Source organism: Petaurus breviceps, unplaced genomic scaffold (genome assembly GCF_028583685.1).
Source record: "Petaurus breviceps papuanus isolate PSGF00001 unplaced genomic scaffold, PetGlider_PUasm1.0 419, whole genome shotgun sequence".
In the NCBI taxonomy this organism is placed as follows: domain Eukaryota; kingdom Metazoa; phylum Chordata; class Mammalia; order Diprotodontia; family Petauridae; genus Petaurus; species Petaurus breviceps.
This window is the reverse complement of record NW_027186324.1, coordinates 1,764,004-1,784,670: the sequence shown is the minus strand read 5'-3', so window position 1 is coordinate 1,784,670 and position 20,667 is coordinate 1,764,004. Positions and strand designations below refer to the sequence as shown.

Below are 20,667 nucleotides of genomic sequence, written 5' to 3'. Positions count from 1 at the left end.
TAAATGGATCTGTCACCTAATTATACCCCCAGGATCTGGTGAAGTCTTCTTCTATGTTGTTTCCCCATATAGCCACCATATAAGATCCACTCAATGTAGTAGAGGCCTTCCTCTTGGTCCCTTTATATTTGTGGGCACCAGAGCAGTGCCCAATTTGTAGACCTGTTATCCCTGGCTTTCATCCTTGTCCAGCCACACATTTCTTGGATATGTATTTTATGAAACTTCTTGCTTTACTGAGGTATCACTGGTAATATGCATTACCAATTCCCTTTTGATTCTTAAGAGATAATGGTGAACACTTATTCATATCCACACATCACTACTGAAAGAATGTAGGTGTTTAAAGGTGGAATTTTGTGCTGAAGAGGAATTCTGGATCATTTTAATATCCCAAATGGACTTCTGCCCACCCCCTTATTCCTTTTCAGTTCTTTAATTCTCTGAAAAACTGCAATGGCTATCCATTCTAGATGTACTAATGAAATAACTCAGCAAACAGATATACAGCCATATGTCATAGCACAGTCTTCATCCATTTGGACTTTCTTGTATGTATTCTTTGGTAATGAATTTCATTAGAGTACTTGTAGTAACATGAGTCCTGTTGCACTTAACAAAATTACATTCACAAATAGGAACATCTGGGAAACTTTACCATCTTTAGAGACACCATCTTCCATTTATGAAGTGTTAAACGGCCTCTGTGACAGAGACAAACACCCTGGGCTAGGATAAATGATCCTGTTTTATACCTCATTTAGTGCTGATACAGGATCATTGATCAGACTTATGTTTATGTTTATAGCAATCAAGGAATCTTGAATTATTTTTAAATAATATTTTAGTATTTCATGTTTTATTTTTCCCTAATTACATGTAAAAGCAATTTTAACATTCATTTTTTTCAGATCTTGAGTTCCAAATTCTCTCCCACTCTTCTTCTTCATTGAGAAGACAAGCAATTTGGTATAGATTATACACGTGTAGTTATACAAAACACATTTTATATAGTTTATATACACATTTTATGTAGTTATACAAAACACATCATAGTAAATCATGCTATGAAAGAAAGCATAGGCCAAAGAAAAAAACAACAACCAAACAACTACAAAACATAAGGAAAAGAAAAAATATCTTTGATCTGTATTCAGGCTCTACAGGTCCTTTCTCTTGAGACAGACAGCACCTTACATCCTAAGTCCTTCAGAATTGTCATGGATCACTGTAAGAGCTAAATTATTCAGTATAGCTCATTATGCAATATTGTTGTTATGGGGTACAATGTTCTTTTGTTTCTGCTCATTTCATTTGCCTCATTTCATTTAAGTTTTTCCAGGTTTTTCTGTATTCATTATTTCTTACAGTATAATAATATTCCATTACAATCATATACAACAACTTGCTCAGACATTCCCTAATTATAGACATCCTTTCAATCTCCATTTCTTTGCCACCACTGAAAGAACTGCTATAAATATTTTTATACCCATTTTTGTTTTTATTGTCTTTGGGATACAAGCCTAGTAGTGATATTGATGAGTCAAAGGGTATTTTTTCAAAAGCATTATTTTATGCTTTTAATATTTTCTCCTTGAACTGGATCTCTGGAATATTTCTACAATATTCCTGGAAGTTTTCATTTAGGGATCTCTTTCAGGAGGTGATCAGTGCAATCTTTGAATGTCTATTTTACCTTCCACTTGCCCAATTCTATTTTTTAATTTTAAACTCAAAGACCAGAACACAAATACAGAATAGAGAAAAAAAAAAAAACATAATAACAAACTAAAAATTGGAACTTAAATAAAAAATAAGAAAGAAAAAAAAAAACACGTCATGTGCATCGCAGAGCATAAGAGAGAATTCAAAATATGTAACAATAAATTTTAAAATAATAATGCACTGTTAGTGAAATTGTATACTGATTTGACCATTCTGAAGAACAATTTGGAACAACCTCAAACAGACTATAAAACAATCTTGTGTTGATTCTAATCTTTTTGTGATTCTAATCATGACACCATCATATTTAAATTGTTTTAATCTTGACGCTTTTAATATTTTGTCCTTGAGTTGGGGGTTTTGGAATTTGACTATGATAGTCCTATAAGTTTTTTTCATAGGATCTCTTTTAAGTGGTGATTGATATGTATTTTTTTTCTATTTCTACTTTCCCTCTTATTCTAATGCTTCAGGACAATTTTTTTTAATTATTTTTTTGTATTATTGTATTAAGATTCTTTTTTTGTTGTTTATAACTTTCAGTTAGTCTGATTATTTTTTTTAAAGCAATCAGGGTTAAGTAACTTGCTCAAGGTTACACGGCCAGTTATTTCTGGGTGTGGTGCTAAGAATCTGAGCCTGGCTTTGATCCCCAGGTCATCCTGACACTGGAGCCAGTGCTCTTACTCGTTGAGCCACCTGGATGCCCCTAGTATGATTATTTTCATGTGTTCTTAATCTCTCCTCCAAATCTGTTGTTTTTTTCTTAAAAGATGTTTTAATTTCTATTCCATTCCAATTTTTCATTATCCATATTTTAATTGTTTCTTGATCACTTATAATTTCACTGACTTCACCTTGCCCAATTCTAATTTTCAATTCTTGCCCAATTCTAATTTTCAAGATGTCATTTTCTTCCTTAATATGCTGCATCTCCTTTTCTAATTAGTTGACTTTCTTTTCATAACTTTCTTGTTATTTTTGGATTGTTCTTATTTTTTTTTCCATCTCTGTCATTTGATTTTTAAAGTCTTTTTTTTTTTCCTTTTGGAGGGCAATTGCGGTTAAGTAACTTGCCCAAGGTTACATGACTCGTTTTTGTGTGTGTGTGAGTGTGTGTGGGTGTTAAGTGTCTGAGGCTGGAACCGAACTCAGGTCCTCCTGACTCTGGGGCCAGCACTTTACTCACTGTGCCATCTAGCCGCCCCTAAAGTCTTTTTTAAAGATTTGATTTTATCAATTCTTTTTGGGTAGGTGACCATTTGACGTTACAATTTGGGGGTTTCTTTACTTCAGTATCATCCTCTGAAGATGACCGCCATTCTTCTCTATTCCCAAGATTGCTTACTATGGTTGGATTCTTTCTCCTTTGTGTGTGTGTGTGTAGTGGTAATAACTTAATTTTTGTAATCACTGTTAGCTCTGGGGTATGGGAGATGGTGCCTCTTGCCCCAGATCTCCAGTTTTCCCTTCTAACCTGGAACCAAAGCCAAACCTTCAACATCCTGTAAGTGCCCACAACCAGGGGCTTTCTTCCCCACTGCTTCTACACTAACTGGGTGTAAGCTGGTTCCTTCTTACTCCTGCTCTTCTAAGCGCAGCTGGATCTGGTGTTGCTAGTTAGCAGAGGTCTCTCAATCTTCCCAGACTCAGATACCCAACTCCTCTCACTATTAAGGGTGGGAGGAGTAAACGTTCCTGTGACTGGGGCTGAGGTAACCCCAGGGCTTTCCTCTTGTAAAAGTGGGTTGCTTCTTATTGTTAATGCAAACAAGGGAACCCAACCAAACTTCATCTGGACCTTCTCAAATTGTCCCAGGAAGACCCCTGTTTTGCTCCATCCTTATTTATTTTTACTGACACTTTGTTTGCCCTGAGGTTCTATTTTATCTCTTTTGTGGGGGAAAATCTTGAAAGCTTGGAATTTTCTGACCTACTCTACCATCTTCCCAGAATCTTCTCTCCCAATTCTAATTTTTAAAGAATTATTTTCTTCAGTGAGCTTTTGTACTCCTTTTTCCATTTGGCTAATTCTGCTTTTCAAAGGATTCTTCTCTTGGGTGGGTTTTTATGTCTCTTTTTATCGTTTGGCCTATTTTTTTTATGGTGTTTTCTTCTGTATTTTTTGTGCCTCCCAAGGTAAAAGAGGGTTTTTTCCCATTATTTTCTTGCATCACTCTCATTTCTCTTCTCAATTTTTCCTTTACCTCTCTTACTTGATTTGTAATGTCCTTCTTGACATCTTCCATGATCTGCAACCAATTCATATTTTTTCTTTTAGACTTTGGATGTAGGAGTTCTGACTTTGTTGTCTTCTTCTGAGTTTGTGATTTGATCTTCCTTGTCACCATAATAACTTTCTAGAGGCACGAATTTTCTCTGCTATTTGTTCATTTTACAGTCTATTTCTTGACATTTAGCTCAATACTAAAATGGGACTAGGCTTCCAGAGTAGAGGAGGCACTGTCACAACCTTCAGGGTCTTTTTTGCAATTCTTTTGAGAGATAATTCTGAGGACCTAAGTTTTCAATTCTTCCTAGGTGGTATGATGTAGGGAGAGGTGTATTTACTACTACTACTGTCCTGGACTGTGCACTGGGCCTTGAGTGACCACAACCACTCTTTTCCATCCTGGACTTGTGACCAGGTTGCCTACTTCCCTGCTGCTACAAGGTCTGCTATACTCCTCTTCTCCCTGGGTCTGAGACCCAGAGACCATGACCCAGGTCCAACTATGAGCAAAAGGACCCCCTGTAATTTCTTTCTGACCAGTTGTCTGATCCCCTTGCCATCTACAGGCTGAGTGATCCTGAAACCACCACTGCCACTGTTGATTCAGTAGACCCCAAGGCCTGCTCCTGGTTTGCTAGGGCACAGTTCATGCTGGTACAGCCTGCATTGGACTAAGGTCCACTCCCACTCTGGTGAAACAGATCTTTCGTGCTTACCTTCTAAGTTTTCTTGGGATGGAAAATTGTTTCACTCTATTATTTTTGGGATTTGAACACTCTAGAATTTGTTTTGGGACATTATTTAAAGGTTTTTGGGGGAATTCTCAGACAAGTCCCTGTCTTGTCTCTGTTATCTTGGCTCTGCCTCTTTGATTCTGGAGTTGTATTAATATCTGCATGTTAAAATGCAACTAAAGATCAATCATTTTATCCAAACCATTCAATTCTCCAACACTCCAAATATACTAGATATATTTACAGCCTAATTCACATGAGGAGACAGCCCCTATAAAGTAAAAATCCTTATGAAATAGATCCTTGGAAGTTCATCCTTAATGTACCCTTTCAGCAACCCTCCTTCATTTTTTCCCTTACATACCCTCATGCTCTCAGTGGGAACAAAAGCTATTCAAAAGCATATGCAAGCATCCATCGTGGGGTTATTGCTACTGCTACAAAGACTCTACCAGAATCATCTCTAACTTCTGTCCATCCCTCAAAGGGCAGGAAGCCTTGAATGTGCCCATCTATAGTCTACCTTTTTACTGAGTCCTGACCCGAGGTTCAGCACCTTCAAAACTAGAAATTCTTCCTGGAGCATGTTCCCCAATGTCTCCTAACTCAGAAAAAAGCATCAGACCTTGATTCAGCCCAGATGTAAGAAGTAAAGGAGACCCAAGAGACAAATTAAGACAGAATGCTAACCTAATTAACAGAATGCCCAATAGATACTTTAAACAATCTTCTATCAGAAGAGGAAATCAAACTACCTAAAAAGAATTACTAAAAGGGTGAAAGAGAACCCCATATGGATTTTTAGGAAAACTTAATCAAAATTTTAAAGCACAATTAATACCTCTACTATACAATTTATTCTCAGAAATTGAGAAATAAAGCACATTATCAAACTCTTTTTATGTGATAAATATAGTCCCAATATGGGCCACTAGGTAGTGAAGTGGATAGTGTCAGGAGATAGAGTCACTCCTTGAGTGAGGAAGACCTGAGTTCAAACCTGATTTCAGATACATACTAGCTGGGTGACCCTGGGCAAATCATTTAACCTTGCATTACTCAGTTTCCTCATTTGTAAAATGAGCTGGAGAAGGAACTCCAGTATCATTGCTAAGAAAACCTCAATGGGATCACAAAGAGACACAATTGAAAAGTGATTCAAAAACAATAAAATAGTCCCAGTACCTAAACCAGCACAGACTGATATGATTAATAAATATCTATTAAAACTTTTAAATAAATTCTTAGTGAAAAAAGACTGTGACAATTTAAATAAAACACTATCAGTTTTAATTAAATTAGATTTGTACCACTGATACAAAGATTGTTTAATATTAGGAAAACAACTTACATAATTATAATTAAAAACAGAAATATCCCAAACTATACAAATTCATAAACAGATGCAAAAAACACTATCACATACAACACTAATTAATGCAAAAATACAAAGAAAATTAGCCAAAGATATTCCTATTTCTACCTAAAATCAAAAGTTACCATTATTAGCAAGAAACAGGAAACGCTTTCCGGAAATAAAGCAAAGATGTCTTTTTTCCCACTGTTTTTTGCCAGTCTGCATTCAGACTCCAAGTTCAAACCGTGATTCAAAACCCCAGGCCCAGGTGCAGGGCACCTCCCGCACCTCAAACCTAGGACAAACAACACATAACAGAAACAAACAAACATCTCCAAGCTAATTTCTTAGAAACCTAAGTAAAAGATGGAGAGCAGGGAAATGCAGTTAAGAGAAATGACTGTGGCTCAGACTTACTAATTTTAAAGCCTATCAAAATGTTCTGCCCCTGTGTATGTGATGAGACACTGGAATCCATGTTAGGCAAACTGAGTATGCTCCAAAGGCCCCTCAGAACTCTCTCCATGTTATAACTGGGAAGGGCCAGAGAAAACAGAGACTTCATCACTCCCTTTCTAGTGCATGCTCCTTTCTCCCTCGGTGTCTTTTCAATTTCCTTTTATTGTTTCCCCTTAGGTAGCAAGCTCCTTGAGGACAGGGACTATGTTTTATTTTTTTTTATCCCCAATGCACAGCACAGTTCCTGACACATAGTAGGTGCTTAATAAATGTTTATTGGCTGGGTGACTATGTGTGTTTAACTTTGTATATAAGGACTGATGTCTCTTTTTCAATATGTTTATAATTTTTGCTCACTTTCCACCAGCCCCGCTCTTATTCTTTGTTATAAATGTTGGCTATCTGGGAGGTGGCAGCTAGGTGATTCAGTGCAAGGCTCTGGAGTCAAGATAACCTGAATTCTAATCTGGCCTCAGACACTTACTAGCTGTTTGACCCTGGGCAAGTCACTTAGCCCCATTTGCTTCAATTCCTTTTCTATAAAACGAACTGGAGAAGGAAATGGCAAACCACTCCAGTATCTTTGCCAAGAAAACCCCAAATGGGGCCACAGTGGGTCAGACATGACTAAAGAACAACAAAAAAATCTTGGAGGTAAGGATTGCAAGAATGCATTGAAAATGTAGAGAAGAGGGGGTGGCTAGGTGGCCCAGTGAATAGAGCCCTGGAGTCAGGAGGACCTGGGTTCAGATCTGGCCTCAGACACTTAGCCGTGTGACCTTGGGCAACTCACTTAACCCCAATTGCCCTCTGAAAAGCAAAAAAAAAAATGTAGATAAGAAAGCAAGGGATGGCAAGAAAAATATTTTTAAAAGAAATAAGATATTGCATTTTACTTTGAGTCAAATACTTTTAAAAAGATAATGATAGTTGCAATCATGTATTCTATAGCCTTTTGAGTCAGTTTTGTGATTAAAGATGTACTTTGTTGTTAGAAAGTTATTTCTGAATCCTTTACCTGTACCTTTATTCCATTTTCCTCCAGGATTCTCTTTATATGTGAGCTGTTCATTCTCATAAAGATTTTATTCTGTTAAAGAAATAGGTTTTAGAGTGGTTGGTTATTAATGTTCTCTTGGCTGCCCTTTGGTGCCAATAATACTAAAAATGCTTTTGCTTAATAACAATAATCATTAAAAATAAATAGGGAATTAATGAATTGTTTGTTGAATTGCTTTTAATTGAAAATAAGTAGTCAGAAATAGGATGGGTATTATGGAGCATGGAGTAAGTAAGCACCATCTTTTCCTTCCTGGTTTATTTATATAGAATACTAAGGAATAACATTTGCTTTCTCAATTCCATAATGCAGCATGCTCTGCCAAGTAATTTCCTACATTAATGGCAATTTGATTTTATTTAAAAAGTTTCTGAGTGAATTTTTTTATTCCCTAACTGTACATAGGTTAAAGATAATATATGATCTTGGTATAGATTTAGGTAGTTCTTTTCTTTTTCTTTCCTATCATTTATTCACTTAAAAAAAACCTCTTGTATATGACAAATAGGAAAATATTCTGTAAGTCTTTTTGATACAAAATGAGATGATTTGCTATAAATAAATAATCGCTGGATTATCCCCCCTTTCCATATTTAAATAACTTATAATTCATCAAACATTTCAAAAGATTTTTAAAAGAATTTTAATGAGCTAGAGACAGACACTTTAGAAACAGTATGATTTTTAGATGTGATTTGAAGCATACAGATATCTGTGTGACTATTTCTAGAATATCATCCTCTTAAAAAATCAGTAGATTTTTCTTTTTAATATTTGGAAATCCAAATAAAATAAATATTCCAGAATAGTGATAGGATAACCTTTGTCAACCTCTGATTCATTTAGCCTTTGCAGAAAAGGCAGTAGGTTGAAGAGGGGGAAGGGAAACTAATCCTTTATCTAGTTTTAATTTAATATGAAATACTACCTTTGAGGACTACTCCAAAAATCAATTTCTCCTTAGTTGAACTTCTTCTCTAGATCAGGCATTTGTCACAATTCAGTATCTATTTATCTCCTACCTCTTTTGCCTTTTGAAAGTAACAAATAGAATCCAGTGGGGTTGTATCGGGAAAAAATGAGCTGTGGCTTGGTTTCCTTCCCACACCTAAAAAGAAGCTTGAACATTGTAATAATTGACTTGTCATGAGGCAGGCATGGTGTTCTCCACAAACAAGCATCAAGGGAAATGAGAAATACCTTTTTAAAATGTTATTTTTCAGGGTGGTGTATTTAATAACTATGATTGCCTAGGATAAGTGATTGAATTTATAGCATGGTGCCAAATTGTGAGAGATTCTCACAAAGGGGAAAAACAGAAAGCAGTGTTTTGTGACCCTATTAGCCCATATGCCAGTGAATGTATCATCATGTAATATATTACCAATCATATTTTTCAAATATTTGGACCCTCTTGCATTGCTAGCTATGGAAGTTTATAAATTCATCAAAGTATTATTCTAATACATATAGCAAATATCTTTTATATTAAAGAGAAATTCTTAAAGTACTGTTAAACTTTCTGCTTTGTTTAGGATTGTTGTAGTTCTTAAATAATTAAGTAATTTATATTGCATTTTTGTGCCATTTCTCTGTTTGCTTTGGGAGATACATCTCCGTGAAAAGCATTTGCCAACTAAGGGGTTATATCCTATCTCTTGTCACATACCATGCCCCAGGCTCAACATACCTAAAAACATACTTCTAACAAGTTTTTGTTTGATTTTTGTTTAGCTGCATGGCCTAAACCTTTGACTGGTCCGAGTGACACACTTGACCTACAGGGCCACACGTGGCCTCAAGTCTGCAAGTTCCCTACCCTTGGTCTAAACCCTAAAGTTTTCAACGTACCATTTGATTTTCAAGATTTCTCTGTCTTGTAAAATGACTTAATTGTGGGGAAGCAATGATGAAATTGTTTTAATTCAAGTCTTTCTTTCTTACATATTTGTTCCAACCAGAATTTTTTCTCCATTAGATCACCATGCTTTTTAGAACAAAGGTGGCAATCTCTTTCTATATATGTAATTGAAAAAACTGATTAACAAACTTTAAATACTTTTTCCAGTGCTAATTTCTTATGCTAGTACTAGGAGAAAACATCTTTTCCTAATGTCTCCGTGCTGTGGTAGGTATAGCAGAGTTTCATGTATTCAAATTTCCATGTCTGCCATTTTTGCATTTAGGCTATCATTGCATTTTCCCAAATTGCCATTGCTGGGTAATACATGCCTATTCAGGATTACTTGAAATTCGAGTATGATCTTCTTACACTAACACTATTTAAGCAAAAGTAATGCTTTGGCAGCTGGATTGATGATGTTCGTTTCCTTTTTCCTTCTTCTTCTGCAGCTCCAAGTGCTCCCCCACAATCTGTCACAGTGCTGACAGTTGGAAACCACAACAGCACAAGTATCAGTGTTTCCTGGGACCCTCCTCCTCCAGATCATCAGAATGGAATTATCCAGGAATATAAGGTATGGTCAGAGTATATATATAAAGTTACCAGATATACTTTATTCCAGAAAATTCTATTTAGATATAGATATTGTAGAGTTTGGTAATTATATATTTTTCCTACAAACTATCACTTAAAGTTTTTATTTGATTCATTCTCAGAATATCCTTGTGGGATACAGTAGTAAAGGAAGACATTCCTGACAAACAGAACAGAGATTGTGACCTAAAGTTGCCCAACTAATATATGACAAAGCTGGAATTAGAACGTAGGTCTTCTTACTCTGCGGAGGTACATAATCGAGATTCAATTAGCCATATCAGTTGATAGTGAAAAAATATTAAACACTTAATTTGGCATTGTTTGGAGGAAAAAAAAAACAATCGGCTGTTTCTTTCCAATGAATTGCTTTGATTTTGTGTAGAAAGTTTATGCCCCATGTTTTTCTGCCTTTTGTATTTGATATAGAGAATATGTCTAATTGGGAAGAATAAAATCCTAAATGCACCCTAATTAGAGTACAACAAAATGAGTGTTTCAAATCTCATTAATACTTGTAAAAATTGAAAACCTGTGATTGAAAACCTATAATTTTAGCTATTGATAAATATTTATGGAGTGACAACATTATTATGCTTAACATAGAACATTTAGCAGAATTAAAGGCATTTTCTGCTCAAGGATTTATAATTTAAGATGAAAACTGGAATTTAATTCAAAAGATTATGTTATTATTTTTAGTATGCATGAAGAAGCACTTTTTCAAATAACATCATAATAAGGGAATTCCTTATTCATATGGATAAATTGATGAATATAATAATGCCCAGTTTGATTAAAAATGTCACTGTCTCCTTATAATGAAGATACATTGAGGAGAAAGGAATATAAACACTGGTATTTGAAAACCCAAGATCATCAATCCTACTACTTTACATTGGGGCAGTTGGTAGCACAGTAGATAGAGTGCCAGGCATAGAGTCAGGAAGATTCATCTCCCTGAGTTCAAATTTGATCTGACCTCAGATACTTACTACCTATATAACCCTGGACAAGTCCCTTAACCTCATTTGCCTCAGTTTCCTCATCTGTAAAATGATCTGGAGAAGGAAATGACAAAATACTCCAGTATCTTTGCCAAGAAAACTCAACTGACTAAAGAATAAAAACTTTACCTTTAATGTTTGTCATGGTGCCGTGTAACTTATACATGACACCATCTCAAGGGAAAATAATGGTCAGGATCGAAACACCAAGTTCTCATCTCTGTCTGGTTTATATCAGATTCCACACCACAATCTAAAATTAATTATCTGAAATTAAAAACAAACTAACTAAACTAAAAAACGTCTGAGTATAATTTAATTTGCAGGGCTTCATCTGCATATTAAACCAGGTCATCTGATTTACAGAGATGATTTTCGCAATAAAAAAAAAGAGGAATTGAAAATTACAGAAACTTGTTTTTAACACATTTCCATTGGACAAGGCAAGTCATTTGACTAGTTAGAATTTCTTAATCTCATCCTAGAAGTTCTTGCTTGCAAAGAGTCCCAGAGAATAAGGGAACTGGGTCTGGAAAAAGGAACTTGCTTCAGAGGGTGGTTAAACTAGTGGTCAACTCCCATCTTCCCAGTTGTCTGAGAGAAACTGACATTAGATTATTTAACTTACATTCACTGGAAAAGAGAAATTGACCTTTCTACCCTGGGCTCCATCTAGAGTAGCACCCACTGCCGCTGCCAAGATGTTGATGCCCAGGAAGAACCGAATTGCCAACTATGAACTCCTTTTTAAGGAGGGAGTAATGATAGCCAAGAAGGATGTTCACATGCCAAAGCTCCCAGAGCTGGCAGACAAGAATGGTCCCAGTCTCCACATAGGAAGATCATGCAGTCTCTAAAGTCTCATGGCTACATTAGGGAACAGTTCACATGGAGGCATTTCTGCTGGTACCTCACCAATGAGGGCATTCAGTCCCTCCGGGATTACCTTCACCTTACCCCTGAGATTGTGCCTGCCACGCTCCGCAGATGTTCCTGCCATGCTCTGGTCCTGAGACAGGAAGGCCAAGGCCCAAAAGTCTGGAGGGCGAGCGACCTGCATGACTTACTTGGGGTGAAGGTGACAGAGACACATACAGACAAAATGCTGCTCCCCCTGGTGCAGACAGGAAGGTCAAGGTTGCGGCTGGGTCAGCAACAGAATTCCAATTTACAGGGGGATTTGGTCGTGGACGTGGTCAATCTCCTCAATAAAAACTGTAGAGACATGTTTTATATTGAATAAAATTTGGGGGGAAAAAAGAGAACTTGTTTAACTTTTGATCAATGCCCTCTTTCTGTCTGGTAGGAAAGTTAGCCTCTTTTAAAAAAAAAGTCTTATAGTTCCATATTTACTTTATTTCTACAAAGATATAAGTCTTACTCTATTATTAAATGATAAAGATATAGGTCTTAAGCTAAATTATCTACATGATAAAGACACAGTTCTTATCACTCAATCTGTTTCCTTAATCTATAGGCATTATTTAGTCTACCAGGAATGCTTGTGTTGGCTTATTCTAGCTGTTGGGATTTAGCTTTTTCAAAGGAGACTTAATCCTTTATTTAAGATTACTCAAAGCAGCTTAACCTTTTGAGAGAGCCCTATTAATAATTGGCTTAATCTTATGCTTATTATTTTCCTATAAAGATATGTGTTCTAAATCTATCAATAAATGATAACTATCCATAGAACCTTATCAATCTATTACTTTCTTCAACACCCATTTTTATTGTGAGGCTTTTTGCTTCTTTTTAAAGACCTAGTATATTTTGGTAATGGGTTGTATCTATATTTTTCAGGAAATGCAATTCTTCCACAAACCACATTTCTGATATTACACTTTAAGGAAACCAGAATGGGTTAATGTCTTAATATCAGCTGTACATGGAATTTTTCAATAACCCACCCCCTAACCATCATAAGGTCTATGTGTGTATCTGTATAAACACAAATAGAGAACTTCTCTAATACAGTTTACTACTATACTGATTTAGCCATTTCACTATTCAATTCATGTTCTTTGAAATGTAAAAGCTTCATGTAAATATGACATTGTTAATCTGCCATGATACTAGTAATTACACGTGAACATATCCATACAAAAATATATGCGTATACATGTATGTGTGTAACATGTATCTCTCTAATATGTACATGTCTGTTGGTCCATTCCAATTTTGATATTTACACAATTTAAGTAAATATTTGCTTGAATGAAATACAGCACAGAGATGTTTATCTATACATGTTGAACTTTAGATGAAATGAATATCTTATCATTTAGAGTGGGTAATATCATAATTTCTGCTTAAATTAAGAAAAAAAAAGTCTTTAACCCATGCCCATTTCACACTACAATATTCTGTTTTCTACTGGGGTGGGTGAGTGGCTGTATATCCATAGCAATAAGATAACATTGTGCCTTCTACATTGCTATTTTTCAGTTATTTTTTAGTCATATCTGATTCTTTGTGACCTCTTTTGGAGTTTTCTTGACAAAGTTACTAAAGTGGATTGCCATTTCCTTCTCCAGCCCATTTTACAGCTGAGGAACCTGAGGCAAATAGGTTTAAGTGACTTGCCCAGGGTCACACAGCTAGCAAGTATCTGAGGCCAGAATTGAATTATGAATGATTAGACTTCCTGACTCCAGTCCTGGCACTCTATTCACTCTGCCACCTACCCGCTCCCTGCTATATTATCCATTAGGATCATACTATACTATGATGTTTATACATATGTTCATACACACACATACACATATATTATGCTAAATTTTATTTTCTATTTTGTGCATACATTTGATTTTCCTTTACAAGGTAAATTTATATTTATAAAAACATTTTTAACCATTAATATGTATTACTTATTATGTATTACTTTAAAAATTAACACCTATTTTAATTGTCTTCTATTACAAAGCAGATATTTCCATCATGGTTTCTTCTTTTTCTTTTACCCACTCTAGATCTGGTGTTTGGGAAATGAAACTCGGTTTCATATCAACAAAACTGTGGATGCATCAATTAGATCCGTGGTGATTGGTGGATTATTCCCAGGCATTCAGTATCAGGTAGAGGTTGCAGCAAGCACCAGTGCAGGAATTGGTGTGAAAAGTGATCCACAGCCCATCATTATTGGTGAGCACATGCTCTCTGCCATGTCTACTTCAAAGTCATAGATGAGGTCCTACAGGCCATTCTGCACCTGACCTACAAAGCTGATATGTTTCCCCCATAATCTCCTTAAGAGATGGTATAATTTATACACTTCCTGTGAGTTCATCACCTCAAAGGACAGTCCAATCTAAACCATTAATGCAGATCATTACAATTCTTCCTTTGGTATAATAATCCAACATATGCTGACTTATACCTTCCACTAAATATGTCTACTACTTTTTCCATATGATGGTCCTTCAGATATTTGAAGCCAGATTATATGCCCTCACTGGTTAATATTTAAATGATATAGAATCAGCATCCAACTTCCTGGCATTGTCCAGATTCAGTTTTGGAAGGAACTGAGGCAATTACATGAAATGAGTTCATTCATTAATGAACAAAGCAGGTTTCCTTAACCACACCATAATCTAACTTGGATGAAAGTATCTCACTTCTCCCCTGGTCTTCATATGGAAATAAATCTGCTTAGGTGGGGCAAATAAGTACTCTTCCCTTTGCAGTGACCTTTTGTGTGAGATTTATACAAGGAATTATTTAGGGTATGGTCAGAGTAACCTCCCCTCAAAAATCCAAATTGCATGCAACTAACTGTTGGAACTTCCTTTCAAAACAAATTTGGTGAGTTTTACCTTCTAAAACATATCAGATACACAGATTACGCAGCCAAATTGATTGAATGTCATATCAGTATCAATATCAATAGACATTTATTAAGTACCTACTATGTTTCATGCACTGTGCTAAACTCTGAATATACAAAAATAGGCAAAAGATAGTTTCTGCCCTCAAGAAGTTCACAATTTAATGGGGTAAACATCAAGCAAACAAATTGGTACAAACAAACTATGTACAGGATAAATAGGAAACAATTGAAAAGAAGGCACTAGAATTAAGAGAGATTAGGAAAGACTTTCTGAAGATGGGATTTTAGTGGTTCTTAAAGAAGCCAGGAAAACCAGTAGATAAAGATGGAGAGAATAGTCAAAGTATAGTACACAGCTAGAGAAAGTAGGCCAGTGTCACTGGATTAAAGACTACATGGCAGGGGAGTAAAGTATGACTGGCAAGGTAGGAAGCAACTAAGTTATAAAGGACTTTGAAACCAAAGAGAGGGTTTTTTTTAATATATAATTGTGGAGGCGATAGGGAACCACTGGAGTTTTTTGAGTAGAAGGGTGACATAGTCAGACCTGTGTTTTAGGTTAATCACTGTGATGGCTAAATGGATGACGGTTTGGAGTGGGGAGAAATTTGAGGCAGGCAGACCCACCAGAAGGCTATTGCAATAGTCCAGATGTGAAATGATAAGGCCAGAAGACTTTGACAGAGGACAGAATGGGATATATTTGAGAGATGCTGTAAAAGTAAAATCAACAGGCTTTGACAACATATTGGATATGGAGTATGGAGGATGTGAGAGACAGTGATGAGTCTAGGATGAAACCTAAGTTGTGAACCTATTCTAATAATATTAGATATTGTTCATTAGAAAAATACCTCACATTTAGATTATAACGGTTATGTTAATATTTTTGGCACGTGTCCCATTTCTTCCATACTGCTACCATCACCAAGAAACCAGAGGAGGCCACACAGGGTAATATTGTTATGTATTTTTCTTTATTTCATGGCTTAGTGTACCAGAAAAGTCTATCACCAAGAAACTAGCCTACTGGTGAAGAAACTCTCTATACTTAACTAGGTTGGTCTTTGTAGTGCTAACACAATATTCACAGCACCGACTGCCCCCAGGGGCAGGGTGTATCTCCAAAGCAGGGAAGATCTTCAAATTCCCATTCCCATTACATTTGACCCCAAGATCTTTCATGTCCCTTACATAACAAAAATACATTAACAATACATTTCATTACATAGATTAATGAGAGTTAAGGGGTCACTGGTGTGAATAGAACTTTGCAACAGTATAACAGGGATAACAGAAATTAAGCACATAAAGCAATATCCTGGGGTGGGGGCTTGGGCACATGCACCCTATCTTTCCCTTCTCGAACAAATGGAGTTCAGAATATTGGTTAAGGGGTAAAGATCTCTTCTCCATAGCTATTTCCAGATGAAATTGGACATAGTGCTGTCCCTACCCCAAGAGGTGCCATTCAAGAGGTCAGTTCTTTAGCTGGAGTCTGGAGCTCGGTTGACACCAGGTCCAGGAGTGACACATCATAGTCATAGAAAGGGGGTGGCATCCAGCTTAAGCAATCAGGCATCTACAGGTGGAGGGTACTAAGTCTGCAGATAACAAATCTTGCAAAAAACAAACTTAACAGGAAAAGAGCCAAAAAGAAACAAATATAGGGTCAGTCTTGCTTCTGGAATCCATGAACTCACTATTACAGCTTCATTCACGGTAGGATATATGAGCTAAAGGTACAATTTGGTATTTCTCCTGAATAAACAGCAGTTATACTATTATCTTTCCCATCTGCTAGAATCTATATAGCCTCTGGAACATCATCTGGCTTCTGCTTTACCCATATTTTAGCTCCTAATTTTATTCTCTTAGCAGAACCAAACCTTTTAGTTCCTCTGATAGTTATTTCAGAAGGAGGGTTAGTTTTCACAAGGGGTATTGTTTCACAAGGAATAATGATCACTTGAACTCTTCTATCATTTTTACAAAACTGCATGAGTTCTTCACCAAGATTTTGAAATGTCACTATAATTTCTCCTTGATAATTAGAATCTATTACTCCAATCAATACATATATTCCTTGAGCTGCCAAGCCTGATTTAGGTAATAACCTTCCAAAATTATTTTTAGGGATCCTCATACACATTCCAGTAGAGATGTTTCTTATTTCTTTTCTATCTAACCAAAAGTCCTCTAAACAATGTAAATCATATCCTGCCAAACCAGGTGTTCCTGGATACGGTCCAATACTCAGTATTTGGGATCTTATGTATCTGCTGTTTCCTGATTTGCAGATTTGGGGTCATCATTCTGGCTAAAGGCATACTTCCTCCCAGTGATCTATATATCCAAATTATGTAAAACAGTGAACAAATTGTCCTTTCAATGTTGATAGGAATTGTTAGAACTTAGCTTCCTTAACTGTTCTTTCAATAATCCATTCGTTATTTCAATTTACCCAGATGCTTGTGCATAATAAGAAATAGGATATATCCATTCTCTGTTGTTTAATAAACAATATCTCTTCGCTTCATTACCTTTGAAATATGGCCCACTGTCACTTTGAATCCGTGTTGGGGTTCCATTATATAGACCTATGAGATCGAGAGTTTTACAGGTGTTTTTCCGGGTCACATTATTATAAGAACAAGCCACTAGTACGCCAGCATAGGTGTCAACACAAGTACATATAAATTTGCATCCTTTATCTTGTGGTAGGGGACCAATATAATCTATTTGCCAAATTCGGGTGGGGCCTTTCCCCCTTGCTATCTCTCCAGTTACTACCCAAGGACCAGTTTGTTCCTTTTCCAATTGACATATATGATATTCCTCTGCTATCTGTTTTTACAATGATTGAGAGATACTGATTCCTCGATCTTGAGCCCACTGGTGTGTGGCCTGGACTCCTAAATGGCCGGCCATTTGATGGACCCATTTTGCTAGTAATGGATCATCAGTTGTTGTCAGAGTACGGACAATTTTTTAAGTAGCAATCTTTGCTAGTCGATCAGTATGTGCATTGTACTAACGCTCTGGCATGGTGAGGACCACGTGAGCATCTACGTGAAAAACTGACAAATCAGTAAGCAAAGACATGTCCCATATATCTTCCTATAATTCTTCACCCAGATTTGTTTACCATGAATTTCCCAATTTTGATTTTTCCACATGGGCATCCATGTAGCTAACCCATTATTTACCACCCATGAATGAGTAAATATATGACACTGTCCTCCTTGTTCTGCTTTGATGGCTTGATGTACTGCCATAAGTTCAGCATATCTCTTCCACCTATCCCAGTACTTCCCAAAGTCCTTCTAGTGTATGGGTTATAGGCTATTGCTTTCCAATGTCTTTTATGGCCCAAATATTTTGCTGTCCCATTGGTAAACCATACGTGTTTCTTTTCTTCTTCAGTTAATCCATCATATCCATCATTCCATTTTGCCAAGGACTATACCAACTGTTGCTTTGATTCAGGGAATGCATCATTTCCCTCAGCATCGATGTTTGCTATAGATTCATGTAGATCAGAAACTCCCCTTTTGCCTGTTTTAGCTCTATTTTGAACATACCATTTCCATTTAATTATGCTGGCTTCTTGTGTATGTCCAATTCTGTGAGAAGCTGGGGTACTCATTACCCAGGTCATAATTGGAATTCCATGCCTTAATATCACTTCATGGCCCAGAGTCGGTTGTTCAGTATCTACCAAAGGCCAATATGCAGCTAACAACTGCTTTTCCAAAGGTGTATATTGAAGGAAGTTTCCTAGACCAAAATACCATAGGTACATTCTGACTTTGTTGTTTTTGCCATAAACTCCAGTTTGCATAATCATCCTTACAGTCACTTGTAATTCCACCAGGCCATTTTGCATAGGCCATAAATCTAGGGCCAACTATAGGCAGCCTTGGCTTCTTCAAAAGCTTTACTCTGCTTAACTCCCCAGTCAAATTCATATTTCTTCCTAGTAACTTTACATTATAAGTGTTTCAAAATTTGTCCCAGATGCAGAATGTGTTGTCTTCAATATCCAAATAATTCTATAAACTTTTGGACTTCTTTCTTATTGGTAAGAATAGGAACATCCTGAGTCTTTTCTTGGGCTTGCAGAAGAATCTCTCGCAGCCCCTTATTCTATCATATACCCCAAAATTTTGCATTTTGAGCTGGTCCTTGAATCTTTGCAGGGTTGATTTCCCATCCTTTGGTTTTCATATGTTCAATCAAAAGTGGCAAACTCTTCTCCACTTCTTTTACACTTTCTTCCTGTATCATAATATCATCATTGTAGTGGGTAAGCTGTACACCAAGTAGTTTTAATTCATCCAAATGTTCAGCCACAATCCTATGACAAATAGTGTGACAGACATCCTTTTGGCAAGCTGGTGAAAGTATATTGTCTGTCCTGCCAAGTGAGAGCAAACTGGTCCCATTGTTTTGAGTCTATTGGAATGGTGAAGAAAGCATTGGCCAAATCAGTCGCTGCGTACCAAGTACCATCATATTTCTAGATCCTTTCTATTAAGGTGATGGTATCTGGAACAGTAGTACACAAGGGAGAAGTCAATTTATTCAATTGTCTGTGATCCACTGTCATTTTCCTTGTCCCGTCTGATTTTCATACTGGCCAGACAAGATTATTCCACTGTGTAGTTGTAGGGATTAATGTTCTTGCTTCAACATATTCCTTTATAGTATTGGTAATTTCATCTTGCTCACTTGGCACATGATACTGCTTTAAGTTAATTACTTCAGAAAGTTTAGATAAAGTGATTGGGTCCATTTTTATTTTTCCCACTTGAACTGTATCAATTCCTATCTTCCTTACTGCAAGTTGGTATCTTCCTTCAAGTAAATTCAGGGTCATTTTTCTTAATATATCTATTCCAATGATGTATTCAGGAATGGGTACAATAACCACATATATTCTTTCTTGGGTAACTGTCCAATTTTCATCATTAGTTTGACTTGTCTGACTGATATTTCAGCCCCTCCCAGTCCTGTGATGGTAATAGGAGTTCCACGCTTGAACTTATCAAGGTTCCCATAAATTAAGGAGGCTTCTGCCTCAGTATCAATCAATGCTGTGATTACAGTATTTGATCCATTTTCCCAATATATAATCAGATTGATATGGAGTCTGTAATCTCGTCTGTGTATTTCTTTATTCTGAGCTGGGACTTGGCCAATATCCTGTTCTTCCTGAAGGTGTGACAAATTTGAATACGATGGCTCAGGAGGATCTGTAGGGGCAGTTCTAGTTTGCTTATTCTATCTAATATTAAGCCCCTTTTCTCAGTACATTTTATATTGCTGATTAGTTGGAATACAATCAGTTCTTCCAAAAATCAACCCCTGCTCTCAATAGAGCAGTAAACAATTCTTTTCTCGTCAATCTATTCTGACTTTGAATCCACTGGCCATTTAATTTTCTCTCTGGAGGAAATTTATCTTTTCCCCATTCTCCCAAGTCACTTAGTTGTGAAATCTTTTCCAGCACCCCCAAGGTGCTTATAAGCAGGAGAAACCATGTTCACTATGATATTTTTCTGAGAAATTGGTAAAGGGATATCATGGTATGCATCTGTGTCTCCAACCATGATAGCAGTTCTCATTACTTCTTTCAACTTTCTTCTGCAGTCTGTAAGCGAGTAACAGGATCTGTCTCCACTAGGCCACATAGAATCAGTGGGATATATGCTATTGCATCCATCAGCAACTAAAGTTAACAGAGAGGTCGTATTGTTA

At 36.4% G+C, this 20,667-nt stretch overlaps 1 protein-coding gene and 1 pseudogene across 10 annotated transcripts in view; both read left to right on the top strand.

The window, feature by feature from the left end:
* ROBO2 (roundabout guidance receptor 2) overlaps window positions 1–20,667 on the top strand; it is an 800,464-nt gene that overhangs the window by 697,681 nt on the left and 82,116 nt on the right. For all 10 annotated transcript variants that reach the window (XM_069100506.1, XM_069100507.1, XM_069100511.1 and 7 more), the window contains exons 16-17: window positions 9,924–10,048; window positions 14,045–14,216. In XM_069100506.1, the coding sequence (XP_068956607.1) occupies window positions 9,924–10,048; window positions 14,045–14,216 (297 nt within the window). The remainder of the gene's footprint in view (window positions 1–9,923; window positions 10,049–14,044; window positions 14,217–20,667) is intronic.
* LOC138171179 (small ribosomal subunit protein eS10-like) lies at window positions 10,993–13,365 on the top strand (annotated as a pseudogene).